Below are 24,625 nucleotides of genomic sequence, written 5' to 3'. Positions count from 1 at the left end.
CACAAATGAGTTAGCCTTTTTTTCTTTTCCACTTTTCTCACAGGAATGCCTTTTGAAATAATCTCCTTCCTGTTAATTTAACGATTACCATCAGAAAGAGCCAGCGGCGGAAAAAATATAGGCAGTAATTATGATCTTGCAGGCTCACTGTGGGACTAGATGCATGGAAAACAATGGATTGTGAGAATGGGTCGGTGCTCCTTGGCAGATGTACTTCCCTGCATGGAGCCCTGAGATTTTGGGTGCCTCAGGCCTTGGGGGCCCAGTTCAAGAGACCTTCAAGAAGAATACACGCTGTCAGATGGCAGACACACCTTCGGTTGGGTACCCCTGAAAATACAGCCACCTGAAATCTTTAACACTCACTCATGAAGAGTTGGGTGCTTTTCTTCCTGAGAAATGAGGAACACAGCCTGTTCCTCCTCCATGGCTGGATGTGGTGGATGGACTAGTTGATTTCATTCAACACTATATCAAATGGTAAATATTTATCACGATTCTGTATTAATATGTGTGAAGGCAAATACATATTTATGGCACTGCAGAGGCAGAAGCATGCAGAGCAAAGCCAGCTGGATATTACAGCCTTTAAGAATCAGCTGCTGGTTAAAGCCCAGCTTTTATGGATTTGCCCATTGCCCACGGCCTTTGGAGCCATTTCATCCCTCAGAGAAGAGGGATTCCCCAGTACTTCCGAGGGAAGTCGCGTAAGCCCCAGAATAACCCAAAGCAGGACTCAAGAATCGTGAGGAAAAGGGAAATGAACGACGGTAAAACTCCGGCGTTCCACAGAGAAAGGGTTCAGCCTTGAGGGTCGCCTCCAGGCGCTATCACAGACCGAGGCCACCAGCCGCCAGCCCTCGCAGTCCCCCGGGTGCACCAACGTGGGGGCCCCGGGACCGTTCGCCTTAGCACCGGCGGGCAGCGGCCGTGCCGTGCCGGGGCCTGCGACTGGGCAGCGCTGCCTCCGCGGCAAGGAGGCGCCGTCCGGTCCCGCGGCGCGGAGGAGGTGCTGCCGGCTGGCCACACCGGCTGGAGGCCGCGCTCCCCGCTCGGTGGGGCGCCGGCACGACAGGGCTCATCGCTATTAGTCGCCCACGGCCCCACCGCCGGGATAGCGGGGGGGGGCGGGCGGGCGGCGGCGCGAGGGCACGGCCCGGGCAGGACGGGGCGGTCGGGTCCCGCTCTCCGCCGCCGCCCGCCCCCGCGCTGTCCCCGCGTCCCTCCCCCGGAGCGAAGTTTAGCCGGTGCGGCCGCCCGTGTCCCCCGGCGCTGCCCGCGCGTGCGGGGCGCCTCCGCCGCTGCCAGGGCCGGGACAAAAGGCACACGGACACGTGATGGGAGACAGGCTTCATAAATGGGACCGGAGCGGGGCGGCAGGCGGGGGGGGGGTACGCGGCGGCGGCGGCGTGTGCCGGAGCCGCGCCGGGCGCCCCGTGGCTCCCGCGCTGCCTCCCCGCGCCGAGGCGGCGGCGGGCGGAGGCGGCGGAGGAGGGCCGGGGGCGGCGGCCTGGGGGGGGCGGGCGGGCGGCACATGGAGCGGCAGGGCGGCGGAGCGCGGCGCGCTGCCTGAGCAGGGCTAGCGAGGGCGGCGGTGGTCGGAGAGAAGGCGCGGAGGGGAGGCAGCCGCGGCGAGAAGTCTCCCACCTCCTCCTTCCCCTCGCCGGCACCGCCTCCTCGGCGCTCCCCAGTGCCGGGGTGCCCGGGCGGGGCGGCGCTCCCGCTCCCTGCCGGGGGTCGGCGCGGCCGGAGCAGGCGGGGGACGCGGCCGCTGCCGTGCGGAGGGTAAGGAGGGCGCGGGGTGGGTGGGCGGGAGCAGGCGGCGGGTGCCCACCGTCCGGGGGCCAGGTAGCCGTCGTCCCCCTCAAAGTTTGTTGGCGGCGTGGGTAGTGGGGTGCCGGGGGTGACGCTGCCCGCGACACCGCCCGCCCCGACGGCGGAGCGGCCGGAGGAGAGGCGTCTGCCTGCGGGCGCATCCCTCCCGGGAGCCGCCGCCTCTCGCCTTGCGGAGGGGCCGGGGGGAGCGCGGCTCTCAGCTGTGCCCCGGGCATGGCCCCGGGCAGCTGGGGAGAGTTGGCGGGTGCCTCGGGGCCGCTCGGGAGAAGCCGGTGGCCCGGAGCGCGCTGTTTGAGTTCGCGATCCCGGGCGGAGGACGGGGGGACCCCGCTGCCCCTCGAGGGGAGCCCGCGGTGGGCGGGGGGCGAGTGCCGCCGTGGTTAACGCGCGTCTATTCTGTGTGCGGGGCCGGCGGCCTCCCGGGTTCCCACAGGACCTCATCTGACATCGGGAGTTTCTCCTGTCGTCCTCACCCACCGGTGATGTACAGAGGGTGGCATTCACCCCGGTTTTCCTGTGCACTTCTCCTCCCAAAACTCTGCCGTGGAGGCTGGAACCGGAATAAAAGGCGGTTCGTGATTTTTGTGCGCAGTGATGTTCTGTTAGAAGATGTCACTTTAGGCATCCGGCATCTTCAGAATACCCCAGTAGGGTTTCTGGTTGGTTGGCTGGGTTTGTGTTTTGTTTTTTGTTGTTGTTTTTTGTTTTTTTTTTTTGTCTGAAATTCGGAGGTCTGGGGGGAAAACAGCCGAAAAAGAGTGAGCTTTTTAAACTTAACTCAGTGTTTGTCATGCGAAATCTTCAGCTGCTGAGAAATAATTAAGAGTAACCAGATGGGCTTATTTTAAATGGGCATCTTTTTGTCTCAAAGACGTCTGCAAATCTCCATTGAGAGCACCCCTGGATGAGGTACGTACCAAGCCTTTGGTAGGAGAGAGCTCTTGACTGCGTTTTCAGTCTGATTAAGTAAAATGGTGTCAGAAGATGAAGTCCATAGTTTTCTTCTTTCTCTAAAATTACCATCAGTGTTATTTTCTGTATGGCAGCAACTCATCATATGAACAGTTTTGTTTGTTATGTTTTCTTCTTTCAGAAAATAAAGGGGTATATATAACATAAAGCCAGATATCAAAATACTCCTTCTTGAGTATCTACAAGTTTGGCTGTTTTTAAAATTACCCATAGTGTGGCTTCTTTTACCTGTTAAAGGTGTAGTAATGTTTTTTTTCTGGGTTGGTTTTTTTTTCCCTTAGGTGTATCATCTTGTTTTCATTGTTATTGTTCACCTTTTCTTAAAGGAACATAGCGTTTGCTGCTGGGGTAGCCTTGCTGTTCATATGTACCAAAAATCATGCAAAGGATCAGAGGCTGATATTTAGCATGATATTTAGTAACAATATGTGCAACATTGCAAAAATTACTTGGGTGTGCTTAATGCTCTCGAATTACACCTCATACAAGCTGCCAGCACAGGTTTTCCCTTCTCAAGAAAGGAAGAAAAACGTGCGACTATAGTAGGAATATTTATTATGCAGGCAGAGTTTATTAAATCAGCCATAAAAGAAATGAACGCAACATCTTTAACAGTTTAGAAGATGAATGTGTAATTCCTGATTTGCTTGAGGTTAAAATTAGTTTTGTAGCAACCAGGAGCAGCTTTGCTTTATTATCTGTTGGTCTTTGGAATGAGAGGCAGAACCATTTGAATAAAAACATTTTAAAGCAGAATTGATAAAAGCAATTATTCTCTGACTGAGCCAGCAGGCATCTATTGCCAGGAGGAAAAAAAGAAAAAGTTGGCTACACAGAGAAATCAGCTGTTTGCTGTGAATTTAAATCGTTGACCATTTGATAACACCTAAACCCACAGTAATCAAATCAAAATACCTATAAAACTCAAGGTGAAGGTGGAAGCAGGTTATAGTGTGGTGAGGATGAGCTGGTGGGCGCCTTTGATCCTGGCTGTTGTTCTTTGGTGAATTATGTTAGCTCAGTGGCATAAAGGACCCCATTAAAGGCTTTCATGCTCTGCTGAAGTAATGGCAGGTCTGAGCCAATGCAAGCCTGCCTGTTCCTCTCTCCCTTCACAGGTCTCTGATTGGGCAGTGGAAGTTTAGAAATTAAATAACTTTTTTTTTTTAGTAATTTCTGACTTTCAGCCTGTAGTGTGGCCATTCCAAAATGCTTGGAGACTTATCCCATTGGGAGTTTTGGTAATGAAGGTGTTACGTGCTCAAGTGAGAGCTGGGATGGCTTTCATTTATACTGAGTAGAGGCAAGTGAGGAAGTTAAGAGGCAAGGAAGAGCCCAAACCCAGATATTCATTTAGTATTGCCCAAGATTTTTACCAATACATCGCCATTCATGGTTCTGTAGGTCTTGTCCACTATCTTCCACTCACCTAGTTTCTCTGCATGTTCCAAGAAAAATTACTGTAACTTCTCCAATGCAAACTTTGTGACCTCTCTGGTCATGCAGTTGGCTACCCAGGCATCTGCAGAATTCATTTTTCTCAGTGGCAGTTGCTCTTCATTTCTCTGCAGATGTCTCTGTTGGCTTTATCTGAGCCTCCTGAAACAGTAAATGATTTTAGGCGTGTTTCACAAGTATTTTAGGATGAGTGTTCTACAAAACCACTCATCGACCATTTAAGTGAGAATCTGGAGGTTTTTCTCTTCTCTAATAGCAAATTTGCACACTCTGATGCTGATTTAAAATATGTACTGTGGGCGACCCTAACGCTGGGATTTGCCCAAGTTCAAAGCAGCTGTGCAGATGGACACAGAAGGCAGAGGGAAATAGACCCTTTTAATCATAACAAGGCTGCTCTTATTTTCCTATCTTTAGTGGAAATGCATGCCAGACCCTTGTACTTAAAAGCAAGCTGCAAATGTGCCAGAATAGACAGCAACGGCATTTGTTATTAATGCAAAGTTGAAAATGTGACAGCCCATCTTCTCAGTAGTGCTCTTTATGTCTCCATATCTAGACTGTACTGCTGCAAAAAGTGCACATCCGATCACTGTTGGTGGGGTGAGAATCCCCCCTCCCCAGAACTCAGGCTCTTTGAAAGTGCATGGCTCTGTTAATGATCGCTGAAACCAGCCACAACCTGTCCTTTTGAAATGGTTATAATGACTTATAAATCAATTTCTCGTTAGAACTTCTTTTTTTTTTTTTTCCTTTTTCCCGAAGGTGCCATTGTTGCCCATGAAAAATGATTGGGTTTGCAACATAAGGTTGGAGCACATTTTATTCTGCCATTTGTGCCTCATGCAGGGGCATTATGGTGATGAACACCAAGCCCAGTTCTGCCTCTCTGCAGTAGAAACATCCTTATTTCATAAAGCTACCCACATCCAAATTACAGATAAAATAGGTACTTCACTATTCTGTGTGTTAGTATAACGTCACTCCTCATACTTTGGCTGAACTGTTTGTGAAACTGGGTGTTTTAACACATTTCAGATGTTGTCTTGTTTGTGTAGATTGAGGCTAGATGGCATCAAATAATACCTCATCCTGCGTTAACCTGTTTTATGGCAGTTGTATATTCTCAGAAAAGGTGTGTTAACTCTCTACAAAGTACTGAGCAGGAGCAGTTTCACAAGGGATGCTGTTAGTTCCCTTTCAGCCCTGGAGGAGTCATTTTCATCTTAATGAATTTTAGGAAGCCTCTTAAAGTTTGTGCTTAGGGGCTTGGGGAGCTCCCACATTCCCATTGTGGTGACTATGTGAAATGTGCTTTTGGAAGTCACTGGGTTTAGCCAATTCTGCCTCTGTTTTAAGCAATGCAGTACCAGAGTCCAAACTGTGCATGTACCTGGCAAATTAGGCAGCATAGGTTTGGAGTGTGTATCTAAATACCTATATGTGTGTATACATGCAAAGTCTTTTTTACAGGTTCTCAGTGATAGGTGTACTCAGTTTAGATTCCTGCTTTTCCCCAGGAACACTGTGCGTACAGGATATAAGAAAGATACTAAGTGGTCATCTTGCCTATATTTTTTGTACTTACACTTCTAGCTAGCTTTTTTGTCCCCTGGCACTGGGAATTTGAATTTATGCATGACAAACTCTACTGCAGCATTTGTGAGATTTTACTTGTTCTTCTAGGCATGTGTATGGGTTTGTCTATGTCTGTAAGCTTATGCATAGAAAAGATACACATGCACTCACATAAAAAGTCATAACTCATTGCTCAGTATCTTTTAACTGTTTTTCTAAATCTGGTGTAATACTTTTTTGTTTGAGTGTCTGCCATTTGTTGCTCTGGCTACTCAGATATCAGATTCTGCTGTAATTCTTTCTCACTTCTCCTCTTCTCTCCCTCTTTCCTTTTATTTTGTAAAAAAAAAGAAGTATCTGCATATTTCGAAGACATGCACCATTGCCAAGCAATCTGGTGTAGTGGCTTAATATGCTGGCAAATAATTTCACAAGTTGTTTGTGTGTGTGAAGGCAGTATATTTGAATATCATTATAATCTCTGAGCTTATTTAAATTTTATGAAAGGCCAGACAGCTCCAGAAATGAAAAAATGCTTTACATTTTTTAATTGGAATGCATATTTTTGTCCTTCGCTAATGCTGATGGCATGGGACATTGCATTTGCCATAAGCCTTACTCTTCTAGCTTATGAACATGGCCAGTACTTGGTGGCCTGATAGCAGTTTTCAGGAGAAGCAGACTCGTGAGGACTGAGGTAGAAGGGATGTTGCTTTGCAGTGTGTTGTTGGCCTTCTGTGTACTAACTTTCTGTCATTGCCTGTAAGCACCTTTTTCCGTTCTGGTGTGTTTACCTGCCATATGGGTCACTGGCTGTATTTGAGCATTCTCTCTTCCTTTCCACTTCTGAGGTCTGTGTGCTACTTTTGTGCTTAAGCAGTTTCATTTTTATTAATGTCCCTGGCCAGATTTGCTCAACTGATCTCACCTGAGTGTCCCCAGCTTGGTCCCATGTGTCAGCATGCACAGCACCGTCCTTTCCTCTGACCTTACTGAGGATGGCTTCTCTGAGCCCTTTGCATTTTCCTTCACCGTTTGAATAAGATCAGAAATGGACTTTCAAAAGAGCACACTGGTGCCTGCAGAGCAGTGGGTCTATTCTGTCTTTATGGTGAGATCTGAAAATCCCACTAGCTATATCCTTCAGATTACAGAGCTGTCTCTGAAGTTCGCGTAGCTTGGAAGACGAGGGAGGTTTTTCTCCTGTGAGTTTTCTCCTTCACCTGATCTGCTTTCCCCAAGCTGATCACAAAGGCAGTTCTCTCTCCTTAAAATCTGCATCCCTACCTCCCAGGGGCTCCGTCTACTTGTGTCTCCCTCTCTTTCCTTGTTTGCTCCCATCTCACCTGGAGATGTGCTGTTCCCTGTATGAGGACAGTGGTTATTTCTCTTGCCAGTCCCCATCACACCAGTGACTTAACCAGCATTACCTTTGCTCTCAGCATCTCCTTGTTACCTCAGAAAGTCTTGGATTAAAACTTGTTATGACCATAGTTTATTGCAGAGGTTAGGATGCGGCAGACAATGCACTCTGTGCAGTGTACGAGCATTGTCCCTGGAGCCTAATGGTTTTGCTACCTTTCTGTCTCTAATCCTGACTCTTCTTAAAAAGTTCACTAATATTTTCTGCTGCACCAAATTCTTGATCTTTTCTGTTCTCCTCTGGCCATTACATGGAAGCTGTTTTCTCTGTATATTTTTTTTTCCTAATAAATGTATTTTTTCCCCCATTTCCATTCTCTAGGCGATACATTCTTCTGGGGACCTTTAGCATTTGGCATCCAGTGGAGCCTGGGTCTTTCATGTCCTGCTCTGCTCTTTCAAATGACTTCTCTCCCTTCAACTACACGTTGTGTGTTAAGCTGCTGTCTGTTCTAGGTACTTCCAGGAGACTGAGTGTTCAGACCCCATCTCTTTTGCACCCAGCTGGGCTTCTCTGTCTCCATTTAGTATTTATGTCAGTTCTGCTCAGCAGTAATAAGTGCTTGCACCTTTTGACATTAGAGAATGTCTAGAATAAAGAGGCTGGAAATGAAGCAGTTTCTGTTGGAATATTGAAATCCAAGATAAATCCTTTTTTACTTTTGTGAAAAAGAAAAAGTTTGAGAGTTAAAAGTTTAATGAGTTCTCTTCATTTTTCTTTAAAATGTAAATACCAAAGCATTGAATCAAACTTTTCATACTACCTGCTTACTCAGCTTTATTGGGAAATAGGTCCCTAAACTGGAGCTGATTTTAAGCAAATACAAGCTCACTCTTGCTTTCCTCTGAGCCTTTCATACTTAAGAAAGCCTCTTCATTCTCCCTTCAAAGTCTGTCTTTAGATGAAATTAAGATATACAAAGTAATCTGTGAAAGACCTTAAAATCCCACATTGTTTTAAGATAGCCACCTCCGCTTTCCCTCCTTTCTCACAAAAGCCAGGCAGACCAGGTAGCTGTAGTTTCCCATTAACGTGACCCTGACGCTCCCCTTGCTGGTTTGTGACTCCAATACTTCATCTTGTCTCCGACTTGGTAGGAAATGTGTGCGTAGGGGCTTGTATTTCACAAGCTGAGAGCTTTTGAGTAAATTCGGGAGCTTTGGCGGTTGTTCAGAGGCAGGTGGGGCAGCTGTCCCTGCTTTTACCCCTGCGGTTGGGTGGCTTGCGAAAGACACATCCTTCATTTGCTTGATTCAGAGACAGGGCTTCAAACTAAGCCTCTCACTTGCTAGGTGTGCACCCTGCTTGCTGGAGTATTAGTTAGTGCCTTTATTTCTGGATGTTTAACTCCCGATCCAACATGGAACAGCTTGAGCAATTTAGAGGCTGGAAGCAGAATGGAGGGGCTGCCAGAATGCTTGCCTGGCTCACGGGAGAGCAAAGTTTGGGTCCTTCACCTGTGCCAAACAGAGCAGGAATTCAACCTCACCTTTGAACCTCTCTGATGTTAAACACACATATATGCCCTGCCTGTCCGGGAGGTAAGGCACAGCTCCTTTTGACCTGTGCCTGCAAGTCACCTGTGCTAAAACCGGTGCACACATCCACTTCCCCAACGAAACTCTGCGGGGGAGGAAATAATGATACTGCTTTTAAAAAAACATTGTTGGCTGCTGATTAACTCTTTGTTCTGTTTTTGTCATCCAGATCTTCAGCTGCTGGATGCGGGGGGGTGTCACGCAGGGGTAATTTTGTCCCCAGTTTAGAACTGTCCAGCCCCTATCCTGCTAATGTGCAAATGGTATGTTAATTAACATAAATAACTATGTAGCTGTGGTTTATTGCTAATTAGGGTTCAACTTCCCAAAGATACCATCATGATACATAAGAACAGCGTTTGGGTCAGTACTTGCATGCCCTAGTTTACCCCGCAGCTGGTAGTGCCTTGTAACTTGAAGATAGCATCCGTCATTTGCTTCTTTCCTAGTATCTGTGCTCCTTCCCAATCCCTCACACAGAGAAAATTCCCACTGAAGTGAATGCAGGTTTTCCTGATTTAGGAGTAAACGGCATATTTGCCATTTATAGCCTAGGAGTACCACAGCGTTTGAGATGGAACAGTAAACCATCAGTAAATAGGATAGGGGTAACATTGCTTTCACATCATTGTCAACACATGTTTTTTCCTTGCTTGGTGTCACTGAGTCTGAAAGTGTCATTTCTCAGACTGTGCGTTTCTTTATCCAAGGCTTAGAAACCTTGTTCTGTCCTCGAAGCAGTGTTGTTCATTGCCATATGGGATAAGGTAATTATTAGCCAAATAAATTTCCATTTTATAGGACAGTTCTAATTCCTGGAGGCCAACAGTTATTACGGTAGCTCTCATTTCTCTCCAGCTTTTTCAGCTGACTATACACAAGTATAAATTACTGCTGTTTCTGCCATGGTAGTGCTTTGTGGACCCAGTTTGGTAGGAGTCCCAGTGTACTGGGCATCACACAAACTTGTCAGAAGCCCTCCTCTGAAGGACTTACAAACCTTATAATGTGTAAGCAAGGAGAAAGCATTTATGTATTTTTGTGCATTCAGAAACTTTCAATTATACTTATTTGTCCTTTAGCCTGCTCTTAATTAGCTGTGGGTATCATAGAAGAAATGTATAGGCATGGAGATCAAAATGTTTTCTGAACTAGAAGCTAGAAAGGTTTGATTGTGCATTTCCCCTCCTTGTTTTGATTCCTTTTCTTGCCACATAAACAGTTTTGCAGTTATCAGTAGCATCATTGTATTGCTCATAATTACTTTCTGAGGAAGAACACAAATATTCACTGTTTCTATTCAGGCTATTAAAATTGCTCTATCAATCATCCTGGGTTGAAAATTATAATAAATTCAGCCTTTTTTTTAGACACCGATAAAAACGTTCCAGCCTTCCCTCTCCCCCAGAACAGCAGGAGAAGATAGGTAATAGCATTTTAATGAAGTCACGTTCTAGTTCCCCGAGTGAACTGGTCCTGTGGACCAACAAGAAGTCCAGGGGAGGTACGTTTCTCCCCTGGAGATGAGTTACCAGCCTTTTATGAATTACATATGTTATATTTTACTTAAGGGGTCTTTATATTCTGGTAGCATTTGAGCTTCTTTTAAGGCTCTATGTAACCACACAGTGGAGAGCAGTAGTAAGACTTACCCATCAACTCGTCACTAATTGTTTCACTTTGAGGGCAAGCCCTTACAAAGGCGTGTCTTCAGCTGATGTTTAACACCTCGTATGATTGAACCCCGATAAAGCAGGCTGGGAAAAAAAGGGCAAGAGGAAATTAAATCCAGGTCTCTGCAGACAGCTAAGCAGTGTGCTTGTAAAAGCCACTCCATCTAGTGGCAGTCACTTTGCACAGCTGGTCGGGCAGTGCCCATCAACCCATTGATGGGAGAAAAATCTAAACGTTCAGCTGTGTGTTTTCTGGTTTTGGTCTTCAGGATAAAAGATGGTTGAAATTTTTATCTATTGTTTAACCCTTGTCCATAATCATAATTCATTACTTAGTGTGTATTGCTGCATGCATTCATGGAAATACATCAGTAATTTTGTGTGCCAGCATTAGCACAGGCTCTTCCACATCTTTAATTAATGTTTCAGTTCTTTTTAACTGTTTTAAAATGAGTGAGGTAGTGGAGCTCCTTTAAGGAAGGGACAAAGCTGAGAGCTTTAGAGATTCAAAGGCTCTGTTGGAGGAGTGGATTCCGGCAAGGCAGGGGGGCTTTTCGTTTGCAGAGCAAAGAGTATCTCCCTCACTGTCGCCCTGCCCATGAAACGACCTTGCTGGGGCACGTGGCCATCGCTTCGGTCCCATCCAGAGAGGAGGGGTCTTCTACAGAAGCTGTGAGAAGCCACAGAGGCTTACAGTGTATTTAATGTAGAGATGGTCTTGGGTCTTGGGCAGTATGGGTTTGGTCTGCATTGAAGCCAGCTGCAAAGAACAGTGTGGCCATGTGTTGTGGGGTGTCCTGTTTCCTTGTCAGTGCTTGCTTGCCACTCCAGGTTCCAACAGAAGAGCTCAGAGCCAAAACTTGTGTGGCCCTGCCATGTGCACCTGATCAAACAAAATGACCAAGAACCAATCCACTGCTTCTGCTGCTGGCTCTTCAGTCAATGTCAAATTGTGCAACACCTGAGACTGGGACCCTCCTGATAACCACAGTGCCAAAGGTCTAGTCTTGGTTTTACTAGACAGCCATGGAAAACTTTGCTGATTGCTTCAGTGTCCACAAAGTTTCAGTATTGTAGCTTATACTGGGACAAGATACTGTCTAAATTAAAATAAACCAAATTCCAGCAAAGTGCAGTTCCAGATTCGGCGAATGGCTGTTTTACTGCAACTTTAATAAAAATCAACTGCTACTTGAATAGGTGCACGCACACATACTGCTAGATATTTCCAATTATGATATTCCCAGCAGCAAACAAAAACAAAATTAATGTCAGCTGCATCCCCCAAAGCCTAAGCTACACCACTAATGAACTCCCAAGTACTCTCAAAGAAAACTCTCTTTGCAGAGACAATAAGGTGGAAATTACTGTAATAATCTCAATGTAAAAATACAGAGGGAAAAAAAAATCATTGACATTCAGAGTAAGGCTTGCCTCTCCTGATCCCATTAACCATGTTGTTAGCACAGCATATGCATGCATAGCGATATTGTCACATAACTCACTGCCACCTTCAAAAGAGCACACAGGAATTCGTGTTCTTTCATTTGTATTTCAAACAAAAGTAGGGGTTGTACGGGAGTTTGCACCTTATTCTGAGGAAGTCTGTACTTAACATGACTCCAGCAGGGACCAGCTACTTCAGAACAATTTGTTTGTCTGTCTAGCAGAAGTGCTCAGTTGCATACAATTTTTGAAGCTTTACTCAAACATAATCTTCTCGACATGGGGCTGTGTCTTGAATCATTAAAACGGTTGTCTGTCTTCTGTCAGGAGTAGGCTGGAATAACAGAGAGTGCGACAGCCATCTTTATATGTTTATAGGACTACTTGATCTATTTAATAACTTTTTTTGATTGTTTTCAAATGAGTAATGTGTTTTTCACTTCTGAATCTGAACTGGTGTTAATAATGCCAAGCTTAAAGTTGCAAGACTTCACCCAAAGCAGATTTGTCAGTTGTCAGCAGGGTCATTTTTGCAACACATAACATCTGCAAATTCTACTAGGAACAGATGTGAAGTACCTTCTGGAAGAAGAGTACCTCGCGTATTAGATGATGGCTGCTCATTTTTAATGTGCGCTTCAGTGACATTTCCCTCCCTCACTGCTCACACTCTCAGAATTAAATTTCTTAGTATTGTCTGTCTAATAATGAAGTTGTTATTTGCTGAGCAAATTATGTCAGCAAAAGCTGACACAACCAGTATGTGTTGTGTGTTGGACCATCCTGGTAAGGTTTACTTATACTCATCCTTGTTCGCAGCACTGCAGTTGCATTATCTTCTGGAGATCTAGGTTCGTATCTTCCTTTTAACACTTGAATGTCAAGGCCTGCTGAATCAAATGCAAAACTGTAAAGTACTGTGGAAAAAGTCTTAAGTGTTCAGATGCTATGTTTAAGTGCCGTAGAAATATTTCAGCAGCCAAATGATCTCTGCTTCTTTTGGAAATGCTCAGTATTTCTTCCGGTTTTGAGTACTGATATTGTTGTAGAGAGGAACCCTTTTCTCTTTCTTTTATTTTTCATGGGAAAACTCAGCTGAGGTACCTGTTGTGCACTTCCCATCTTAGGAGTTGAGGTGATCAATACGCTGGGGTTCGGCAGATAATCTCTCATGGCCTTTCTGGCCGTTTATTGTCAGTTGTGTAAAGTGAACAGGTTAAGTCGGTACAAGCCTATATATAGCATCTGGGATTTCTTGAGTGTCACAATTTCCTCCATTCTCAAAACATGAAGAACTTGGGTTTGCTCGTGTTGCTGGTGCAATCATCGGGATGACTCATAGCAGATGTAGAATAGCTGTAGCACACCGAAGCAATGATTATGGCTCTTATTTACATTCAGACCACTCTCAGCCACTCTGGCAGTGGAAGGGGGCCCCAAAGCAGATGTTCAATGCATATTCAAGGCATGTTACATGGGCAAAGTTATATAAAGGAGCACAGCATAAGAACAGCTATAAGGCCTGTCTTACATATTGATGCATGTAAGATGCTCAGATGCTGATTAGAGTGTTATCCCAAGGTTACACTGTGCAATTAACCACCATCTGTGAGCAAAGGTTGGGTGTGATGGGACTCAGAGACCACTGGCTACCAGGGGAGCTTCTGCTTGGGTCCCCATTTCTGAGGGGACGCAATGTTTTTGAGGGTGTCGCCAGTGGGACGAATTACATTTCTTTGCTTCTCAGAGGAATAGCAGCTCATGGTCCCTTTTGCCTGGAGTTTTGGCCAGAGGTGCGCTCTGCCCCAAACTTGGTGCTGTGTTTGCTCCAGTTGAAGCTTTTGATCTATGCAGAATGGATCAGACTGATGCACTCACTGACCTAGCAGTGCTGGTCACCTTTTCTGAAACTAAACAGGGCTGGTTAACAACCCACCTCCCCCTTACAGCCCAAATATCCCAGTAGCCTTAGTTTGCTTAGCAGAAGGAAGGAATAGAGTAATGAGGCCTGTATCTGTATATCAGGTACCTTGCTAATAAATTCTCACTAACAAATTCAGGATGTTAGGAGACCTCAGATTGCTGTGGCAGGGTAATGTGAATACACAGGCATCCTGGGTGAACTGTGAAACTTACGAGTGCATGGCTCTTTCCTCGTTCGCTTTCTGTTACCAGGTTTTCAAAACCCTGGGTGCCTTTTGAAAGGAGAGTAGTGAAGCCTGATGATTCAGTTTAATGATGCTCCTGCAGTGGCACTTGGTATTTAAATGAAACGTGCCCAAGGAATATTGGTCTGCAGGGTACTTTGCAATCAGAAGCCAAGTTCAGATCTAGAGAAAAATATCTTTGTGGTGGAGCAGCTCAGAAGGTTTTGATGAGAAATGAAAATTACTTTCCTGTCAAGTACTCAATTCCCTGTGCCTCTGTTTTTCATGTCACTTCCTAGAGTAATTCAGTTTTAGTGAAATCCAGGTGATTTCTTTTCTAAGTGTTCAGCTCACCCTGATTCCTGCAGGTGGCAAAGCTAGACTGAATACAAGAGAAAGGTCGATTTTGTTTGACACAGTTCAACTAAGTTGTGGAGTTTGTCTCCCTGTTCATCTTAATGAATTCTGACCTTTTCCCCTTCTAGGATTTCCTCTGATGCATTTTTCCGTGCCTCGAGTCTCTCTGAAACCAACAAGACTGGGGTTATGAAGTCAGTCCTAGATGGCCTCGCAGATACAACTTTCCGAACAATCACAACAGATCTCCTTTACGTGGGCTCCAACGATATCCAGTACGAAGACATGAAAGGCGACATGGCATCCAAGCTGGGATACTACCCCCAGAAGTTCCCTCTCTCTTCCTTCAGGGGTGATCCTTTCCAAGAAAAAATGACTGCGGGAGATGATCCCCTGTTGAGCATTATTCCCTCAGATCAGGTTAACATCACAGAGTTTTACAACAAGTCCCTGTCCACGTTTAAGGATAATGAGGAGAACATACAGTGTGGGGAGAACTTTATGGATATGGAGTGCTTTATGATCCTGAACCCCAGCCAGCAGCTGGCCATCGCTGTGCTGTCACTCACCCTGGGCACCTTCACGGTCCTAGAGAACCTCCTTGTCCTATGCGTCATCCTCCACTCTCGAAGCCTCCGGTGTAGACCCTCCTACCATTTCATCGGCAGCCTGGCTGTGGCCGATCTCCTGGGCAGCGTGATTTTTGTCTACAGTTTTGTGGATTTCCATGTTTTCCACCGGAAGGACAGCCCCAACGTCTTCTTGTTCAAACTGGGTGGAGTTACAGCCTCCTTCACCGCGTCCGTAGGTAGTCTTTTCCTCACGGCAATAGACCGGTACATATCTATACACAGGCCACTAGCTTACAAAAGGATTGTTACCCGACCAAAGGCTGTTGTAGCGTTTTGTGTGATGTGGACCATCGCTATTGTAATAGCCGTTCTTCCTCTGCTTGGCTGGAACTGCAAAAAGCTCAATTCTGTTTGTTCAGACATATTCCCTCTCATCGACGAGACGTACCTGATGTTCTGGATCGGGGTCACCAGCGTCCTCTTGCTGTTCATTGTCTATGCCTACATGTACATACTGTGGAAGGCGCACAGCCACGCTGTTCGCATGATTCAGCGGGGCACGCAGAAAAGCATCATCATCCAGTCTACGGAGGATGGTAAGGTACAGATCACTAGGCCTGATCAAACTCGTATGGACATCAGGTTAGCCAAAACCTTGGTCCTTATCCTAGTCGTTTTAATCATATGCTGGGGCCCTCTGCTCGCCATCATGGTGTACGATGTCTTTGGCAAAATGAACAAGCTCATCAAAACTGTCTTTGCCTTCTGTAGCATGCTCTGTTTGCTGAATTCCACAGTGAATCCCATCATCTACGCTCTGAGGAGCAAGGACTTGCGACACGCCTTCCGCAGCATGTTCCCCACCTGCGAAGGAACCGCGCAGCCCCTCGACAACAGCATGGAGTCTGACTGCCAGCACAAACACGCCAACAACGCAGGGAACGTGCATAGGGCTGCCGAGAGCTGCATTAAGAGCACAGTTAAGATTGCCAAAGTTACCATGTCTGTCTCCACAGACACGACTGCTGAAGCATTGTAAGTCAGAGACTTCTCAGCCTTGTGAGAAAAGGAGTTAGTTTAAAAAATAAAGATTTAAAAAATCAACAACAGAGAAAACCAAACCTGTGGCTTAAAGTGTTTGTACCCTCCTGTAGTATTTCTTTGGTTCGTCATTGTAAGCTGAGCGATGATTGTGTTAAGAACATTACCATCAGCCAGTTCTTCAGGTTTTGCAATTAGGGATTCAAGCTAGATTTTCAAAAGTGTTTTTCTCAGAAAGTGTTTACTGAATGATAGGATGTTTCCTGAAAGAACACAGACAAAATACCAGGTTAGACAAAATACCAGGTTCCTTTGGGGGTGTGAAATAAAATGGTGAAGCCTAATTGAAAACTAATGCGTCCTAAACCAATGCCATCAAGTAAGAGAAAAAGCTGTGTAATCATGCTGTTCATTTCAATGTGAAGTGTATTTCATGTCTATAAGTAATAGGAGGTTTTGATTTTTTCCAAAAGCGGCAGTGTTGAGTTTTAGAGGTTTTGTAAAACGTGTTGTGTCCTGTGAATTGTGTGCTGTTTTATTCTGTGTTATTGATATTTGTCTGATAAACAAAGTGATAAGGTAGACTTCCGTGGAAATAATGTGAAACGTGATATGTAAACCCCATTGAAAACACTTACTGTATTTGAAGAATTCCTATGAGCTATTTTGGAAATTTTACACTTTAGTGGTCTTCTGTGGACTTAGAGGAGAGGGTTTGTGTTCTTCTACTAAATCGTTTCCCCACTACCTTTTACTTTCACACGCATATGAGAGTAACAGCAACAAAGGAATAGAGGAGGAATGTAAGAAAGGAATGCACTGGTTCAGACTTTTAAATACCACTGCATTTATACAGAAGGACGTTTATGGTTGTACAGACTAGTGCCCTGCTCTTGGGCATTGCATGAATATGAACACTGAGAGGTGGAGGTCCTGGATATTGGCTCCCTTAACATGCAACTGGTTTTTAGCCACGTGCTGGTGCTGGACCACTGAAGACAGCATGTGTCAGACTCAGTGTGTGATGTTATCACTGTGCAGTCGTTGTATACTTGAATTGTGTCGCATTCCTGTATCCCAGGTTTAAGCAGATGCAGAGCCTGAGATGCCAAACTCCCATCTTCACTAAAAGAGGAGGAAATACTGTCAGACATTTTCTTATTGTGTGAGCGTGTATATAAATAAATATCTGTGTGTGTTCGTGTGTGTGTGTGCGTGTGTGTGTAAGTACACTAATCAGTGTAAGTCATGGTAGCACAACTAAGATAGGACACTGACCAAATGTAAACTGTATTTCTTGTTGCACGCTTTGCACATGAATTCTGTTTCTAAAATTGAGTTCTTCCAACTGATTACTGGTGAAAGTACCATATTAAGAACATCCTGATCCACTCTGAGAGTTGTATCCATGTGCTAGAGGAAGCAGTCTTTCAGTTGTATTTGGGAATAAGGGGAAACAAGAGGCAGAGCATGGCATGAGCCCGCACTAGCAACTGCAGTGGCTGTAGATGGTGTTTCTGAAAACTGAAAAAGCCAGAAATAAATATTAATCTTTTTTAAGGCTATCAGATTGCTCAAAATGAGGTGAGTCTCACTGTGAAACTAGGATACAGATGACAAGGTTTGACACTATAGCTTTGAGGAAGAAGTTATTGAAGGAAAATGATGACTCTTAAGTAGCATGATTGTTTTCTGCAGCCTGGGACTTTCATGAAGAGCACGTTACCGGATAGTCTCCGAATAGCCTTTGAGGCATGAATATTCTGTGGTTCTGTCATGAATCAGAAGGCCTGGGGTCCTCCTCTCTGCTGCCTTTTTTTGGCCATTTCCTTGCCCTTCTTCTGGCTGATTTCTGCAAAATAGCTGCAAAGGAGGCTTAGCCTGTTGGCTGCCTGTTGCTTGCTGCAAGAGGGTGGCTCCCACTATGGCACCGGGTAAGAAGAGCCAAATCCATGCTGCCATGCCATCTGTCCTCAGGGTTACATAGGGAGAGAGAGGGGGATGGCACCCCTGGGTCTCTGGCCTCAGTGGTGTCCCCACGGCATTTCTGATACTTCAGAGCAGAGCAGCAGGTAGCACGGGCAGCCCAGCTAATGTCAGCCAGTGCCTCTGTGGAGATGTTAAAGTGCCTCCAAGTTCAGGCTTAGTGAAGGCTGGCACACTTCAAAGATCTCATCAGGCAAGGTGGAAGACACAGAGGTACTTTCCTTCTCTACCCACCTCCCCTGCAGCTTACCCCGGTGGTAGGACAAGGCACCGTGCTCTTGGCAGGCCATGGCAGTCAGCCAAAACTGGCAGATTGCAAAGGATTCCTAGAGGATGTGCAAGTCCTCCTCCTGAAAGATCTTTCTTATATCTAGGCCTAGTCCATCCTAATGCAGTCCTCTTGGAGGAGGGTGGGGGGAGCCTATTTGAAATGTAAAGGTATTTTAAGAGCCATTTTTGAAACTGTCTTCTCGTGAATTAAATGCAAACTTAGTGGATTTTCGTTGTGCATTCAAGTTCTAAATTTTACATGATCAATCATGGGACAATGGGGCTGTCTTGGCACTTAACTTGGTGCTTACTGATATAATAAGAAATAGCATCTTGTGAAATGTTACCATCTATCATCAGTATCTTCGTTTGCATAATGAGTTTTTTTAAAGCTCTGGAACTGCATCGGTTCACTTGAAACCATTTATTAAAGAGGTGGCAACAATTTCCCTACATGTTGCATACTAAGTAGAACAACTCTTAAATTAGAAATATTTGCTGCCATTCCAAGATAAGCTGTACTTGAACTTCAGCTTTAGGTATTCCTAATTTGCAGTTGCCTACCTTCACTTAGTGATAGCGCAGCCAAATGATTCTGTGTTCCGCAACCACCCACACCGTCATCATCAATCAACCAGCAATAGTTGCAGTTACCTATCTGTACCATCCCCAAGTGTTGCATATGTACTGAGAAGACCATCTATGTCACATGTGTGCAGAGTTAGATTCTTAACAGTGTAATTGTATATTTGTATAATATTATCTCCTCGATGCTGTGCAATCACTATCCACATCTTCTTGCACTGGCCTTCCGATGAAAATGTTAGTGTGTCTATTGTGAGATAGACAGCACATTTTACCTGCTGTTATTGGGCTGAATGTATGTAAATAAGCAAAAAATAAAAAAAGTCATCTGTACAAGCAGTGGCCTAAAAAGTCTGTAATGGTAGACTAGGACGGTTGTTGAAGTTGCTGTGACATCTCAAATACTACCTTTGGATAAACTGTTTACAGGGTTTCTTAGGATGCTGTTCATAGTGAAAGGAAACTTTTTCCTTGTGATAATATAAAGTAAAGAAATTGGATTACCTGAGCTTTTTATTTCCAGTGTTTCAAAGTGGAGAACATAACTCTTTATTGTCTGTAAATCTAACATTATTACTTCCTCTTAGAAGAATATTGTATCATTAGATGTTTGTTTGAGCTGGTAACATCCTTGCGACTGCTGCAATATTTTTCATTAGCAACCTGTATAATAGTTTGTACACAAGTACTGTTCAGATTGTCATGAAAAGTAGCTTTGACCATTTACCTACCAGTAGCAGAATAGTATTTCTGTAAGATTTCCACTGTATTCCTACCATATCATATTTTATTTCTAGAATGTAATTAAACTGCTATTTATTCAAGGAGAAAAAGTATTCCTCTACTTTTTTTGTTTTCCAAATTTTGAGATAACTGAGGAAGCCACGTGATGCTGCTGCTTCATCCCACAATCTGGTGCTCTACGTTTTGTTTATAAGTTTGTCTGTCAGATTCTGAAACAACTGCTTAAACAACTTGACAACAGGTTGTCAAGCTTTGTGGGTTTTAATTGTACGTTGATATGCTTGAAGGAGGAGGTAGATTATATATTTTATATTTGTGTATTCAGTACTATGGAGACAAGAGAGAAATTACATAGTTAAAACCGAATCTCCTGTTTCATTATGTAGGCAATTTCCCCTTTCCTCTGTATTAGCCAAAATGCAATAAATCTCTTTTGCCTTCCTCAGATGCATATGTTTGCACAGAGATGTCACATTAAGACAAACCCATATACTTCAGAAAAACAAAACACAAAAGAGCAGGAGAAAGGAATACAAACTAAAAGAGTGCTGCCAACAGCAACAATGACCTAAATTAGTTCTTGGTGGTTGTAAATATAATCAAAGACTTAGAGTTAGTCTAGTTTTGGCCAGTGGCAATGCGGCAGAGTTACGGGTGGGTGAGGGGAATGATGGAGTGGTCCAACAGACATGCAAACAAGCTGTGCAGGGAGAGCAAGCTCAGCCATGCCACTGCCTACAGGGCACACTAGAGTGCTCCCACCACTGCTCATTCACAACTGAAAGGAAGGGTTGAAAACAGACTTAAGAGTCTCTCTGGGGTCTCACACGACCAATCCAAAACCCATTAAATGCTGTAGAAAGGTCCCTGCTCATTTGAAAGGCTTGGTTTTCTGTATGACTTAATCTCAGATTCATGTTTCTTGGGCAATTTTCCTTCTCCCCATTTGTGATTTGAGAACAGTGGAGGTCCTTAGAGGATATACTGAGCATGTCCTGGGGCCTCGGACCATGGTAGTGCCACAATATTTGCATTATTAAAAATTAGGTCACTGATGAACTGAGAAGTCTTGGCAAAACAAAAGCAACTAGAAATGAAAAATTAGCTTTTAATCTTTAACTGCCTATTACATTTAAAAGAAGAAGTCTGAATATTTCTGCTGAAAGGTGTCATTCCCAAAGCAGCCAGGAGACAATTCCCACTGTATTTGCATGCTCACTAGAAAATAACAGCTATACTGCCACAAACAGACACTTCCTCTTGACACTAACACCTGACTGCCTTTGTACATCTATTTGAAACAACACAAGAGGAAATAATAACAACTTTCCAAACTTTCCAAGTAACTGCTTTCCCACACTATAGCAGTTCAGGCAGCATGCGGGCAAATGTACAGTCATCGTTTCAACCTTTTACATTAGCATCCAGTATTTCTGCTCTTCTGACAGTCACAATATCATCATGCACACACATCATAAAACATCTGTCTTCAGTGAACGTCCAGCTTTGGCTTGATTTAAAAGTTAAATCATAATATTTGGGAACAGGTAATGAAAGAAGGGAAAAAGTCAATTTGCCTGTGTTTAAGAAAGCACAGGGTAGGGGTTTTTATCTGACAGTTTAGAATACGTCTTCCTCTATTCTGCCTTTCTCCATTGGTGTTTGTAGGTAATGGATATAGAGTTTTCTTTAAACAGCAGCATAACACATGAAGTCCATGACTGCCATTAACAGGGCTCCGTAATATGAACAGTCATCTAATGCTAATCTGTAAAATTCAGTTAGGAGGGAAACGGATCATAAACCTAAGGTAATCTTAATGACTAGGTATGGCATATGCATACACTTCTATTGCTTTCCAATAAATCATCTTTGGTATTCAGAGCAGCACTTAGTTTAATGTTAGAGCATATTAAGGTATGGAATCCTGTGTCAGTAAAGTCCCTAAGAAGTTTTTATTGACTTCAGAAGAAATAATACCTTGCCCCAGATTTTCAAACTATCAGTCTGCATTTGGAAAGTGCAATTTTATGTTCCATTATATTTGCATTTTTACTGACATTAAAACAAAGATGAGACAGAATAAATAACAGCCTCTCTATTCATTGGTTTGGGTTTGGTTTTTTTGCCTGCAAAATAATCTATTTTGAGTTCTCATGGGTCAATGCAGAATCATAAAGTCTGGCAGGAGTTCAATGGACTTGTCATGGGAGTGAAGCAATTTATTTATCCATATGTGTGCAGATGGGGTAGAGAACATCATGAACAAAACTGCTCTCAGTAATGCTGACAGAGTCATTTCCTGGCCACTTGCACTGATGCTGTTTTGACACTGTTTTGCTTCTTCTCTTGGTATACATGCACATATGTGTGTGCATGGTGAAAATGGACAACACACATATATAAAAATCTTTCCCCAAAATAAAAAAAAAATCTCTACATGTGATAATAGTAATAATGGTAATAGTAATAATAGTAATGCTAGTAATAATAATGTGAAACAACCTCACAGCCACTAATTTCATGAAGGGGAAACCTCTTCTACCATTTGTAGCCATACCTGGATGGATCAAGCCCTACCATTGCTATCTGAACGATTTCTTCTTTTTCCCAGTGGATCTCACTGAACATCCCTCCAGGGCTCCACACAACAGGGATATCCCACATTCTGCTGAGCTGAAAAGAGGGACAAGGGAAGTGAGCTGGAAACTCCCTGGTTCTTGTTTGTTGCAGGCTGCCCCTGGAGCCACTGTGTAACGTTGTGAGGACTCCCCCAGAGTGTCCCTGTCCTTTAAGGCAGGGCTTGGTAGTTGCTGTAAGCTGGCCAAGAGGAGAAACCTCACCAAGAGGAATGAAGACTAATCCTCTCTGGTTGAAACTCTGAAAAAAAAGGATTTAAGACATAGCAGGGTAATGATGCTGAGGTGGGGACCTGCTATGTGTCATTTCTTAGTTACGCAACAAGAATTAGGGGTATCATTTTAATAGAGGAACGTGGGGAACTCTGCAGGCTATGGATCCATCCAGTAAATACTCCTCCCAAACCTTCACAAGGGTAATAATAAATGCTGTAAGGCCTTTCAGCAGCAGCCTGGGGAAAAAAAATATAATTATTGTCTCTGCAGTGCTTAACTTGCAACCTAATTCAAAGTCATTTTTAAATTATACACCTACCTGCTACCAATGCAGTCTGAGTAGGCAAAATTAATAACAGGCATGCTCAGTAAATCCAAGGTTTAAAGCTTTAGCTAGAATGTTAATGTCTAAATTGAGTAATACTATCAGTCATGAGAATTACAGTTATCTGCCTCCTTATCTTTTCCTATTTATTTGAGGGGTTTTATTTATTCTTCTTGTAGCACTAGCAAGGTCTGACAGCTCTGGCAGAGGGAGGGATATTCTCTCTGCATGCGGTCAGTGGTGCTGCAAAGCTGCCTGCAGCAGCAGGGTCAGGGCACCCAGGCACTGCAGAACACTGATCTGGACAAGAAGGCAAAGAAAGAGGATTAGCCAGTTCACAGCAAGCCTAGTAAGAATGAGAAAAGAGCAAAGTCTTCCGGGGCACAGCTCCCTACTGAATCACATCCTATATCCCCTTACAGCTTAGCAGGTGCTGGGTGGACACTACTGCAGGGGAAGGAAAGCTTCAGGTTCACACCCCCACTCCCACCTTGGTAGCTGATACGGGCTCCTTGGCAGGGAGATGGCCAAAATTGTTTGCACCCAAGCCTTAGAGCCCATGCGAGACACTTGCAAAGGGAGCTGACTTTTTCCTGCCTGTGCTTCATCATCCATAAGCGTGAACTGTGCATAGTTTGAACATCTGCTTTTTTACCTCAAATAGCTCTTTAAGAAAACCTTCCACTTTGAGCTTTGGTGTTCCTGACTCGGGATGAAGGAGCTGATCAAAATGTGGCTATGTGCACTTGATAAAAACCCACACACATCTACAGTCCTTAAGGATAGATTACAGGAAGTGTTGCTTAACAGTGGAATGTCATAAAAGACTCAAAAAAGGACCATATTATCTGCCTACAAATTGGGCATTTAGCCCAAATAGTTTTCTATGCAAGGGATACATGCACATAAACCATTTAACCTCATTTTCCCCTATGAAAGCTGAGGGTCTAGTTTAGCTTAGTTAAAAGACTGAGTTACTTCACTCAACAGCAGTGCAGGCAGTGCTTGCATCTGGTGCTGGAAAGGACCACTGCTATAGTGACCCAAAGCTGACCTCCTAAACAGATGTCCAAGCTGAAACCTTTTGGGTTCTCTCATTCAAGACATTCAGCTCTGATTTGAGGTGAGAGTGTCCATTATTTCATTTCATTTCTTTTTAATCCAATTCAAAATACCACTGGGCCCTGTATGCTGCAGGTGCTTTATTTTATTACTGCGGGCATGATGAAGCTACTGGCTACCATAAGAAAGGACAGAGGGGGCCTTCAAACTCAGTGCCGCTCTTTTCTTACACTTTTGCTCATTGCCCTTTGCTGATTACGCGAGGTTTTTCAATAGCTGTTTGGGATCTAATTTTAGGTGCTGTGTCAGCTGGCCCCTGCTGAGACTTAAATCCTTCTGCTATCTATGAAAGTGTCAACAGAAGTCTCAAAAAGGAACAGGGTGCTTGCCTTCTAGAGAGCAGTGTGGAGGTGGGAATGAATAGGAAGGTGTTTCTTGAGGAAACTGAGCATGGCAAAGCATGAGAACATAGGCTGATGTATGTTTTCTTTGGTCCCTTGCCCTCCGGCAGCTTGTTCCTTCTCCTCTCTGTGCTGCCTCCTCCAGAGCGCCAACACAAGTGCTTGCTGGTGAGACAGATCCAGCTGAACCGATCCAGGTAAAAAATAACTTATTTTTCTTTTTTTTGATGTTACACCTGACAGATCACTTCCAAGCCCCACGACCTGAGTTTCGGAGCTTGGAACTGGCACAGAATTTGTCTCATGAGCATCTTAACAGCTACATCAAAGCAGGTTCCTGCTGTGCCAAGCATTTA

The 24,625-nt window shown here is 44.3% G+C and overlaps 1 protein-coding gene across 4 annotated transcripts; it reads left to right on the top strand.

Moving 5' to 3' along the window:
* Positions 1-1,592: 1,592 nt before the first annotated feature.
* Positions 1,593-20,073, top strand: CNR1 (cannabinoid receptor 1). Of its 4 annotated transcripts, XM_062608367.1 has the most exons (3): positions 1,650-1,785; positions 2,619-2,745; positions 14,557-20,073. In XM_062608367.1, exons 2-3 carry the CDS (start codon positions 2,741-2,743, stop codon positions 16,037-16,039), a joined length of 1,488 nt encoding a protein of 495 aa, XP_062464351.1. In that variant the 5' UTR covers positions 1,650-1,785; positions 2,619-2,740; the 3' UTR covers positions 16,040-20,073. The 4 variants fall into 4 exon arrangements, with proteins under 4 accessions (XP_062464354.1, XP_062464351.1, XP_062464353.1 ...); XM_062608370.1 differs by lacking the exon at positions 2,619-2,745 and having other exon boundaries at positions 1,593-1,785; XM_062608369.1 differs by lacking the exons at positions 1,650-1,785; positions 2,619-2,745 and adding an exon at positions 2,772-5,215.
* Positions 20,074-24,625: the final 4,552 nt, after the last annotated feature.

Source organism: Pezoporus occidentalis, unplaced genomic scaffold (genome assembly GCF_034315485.1).
Source record: "Pezoporus occidentalis ecotype Australia unplaced genomic scaffold, CSIRO_AGI_Poc_V1 ctg13, whole genome shotgun sequence".
Lineage (NCBI taxonomy): Eukaryota > Metazoa > Chordata > Aves > Psittaciformes > Psittacidae > Pezoporus > Pezoporus occidentalis.
This window is presented reverse-complemented; position numbering and strand designations above follow the sequence as displayed.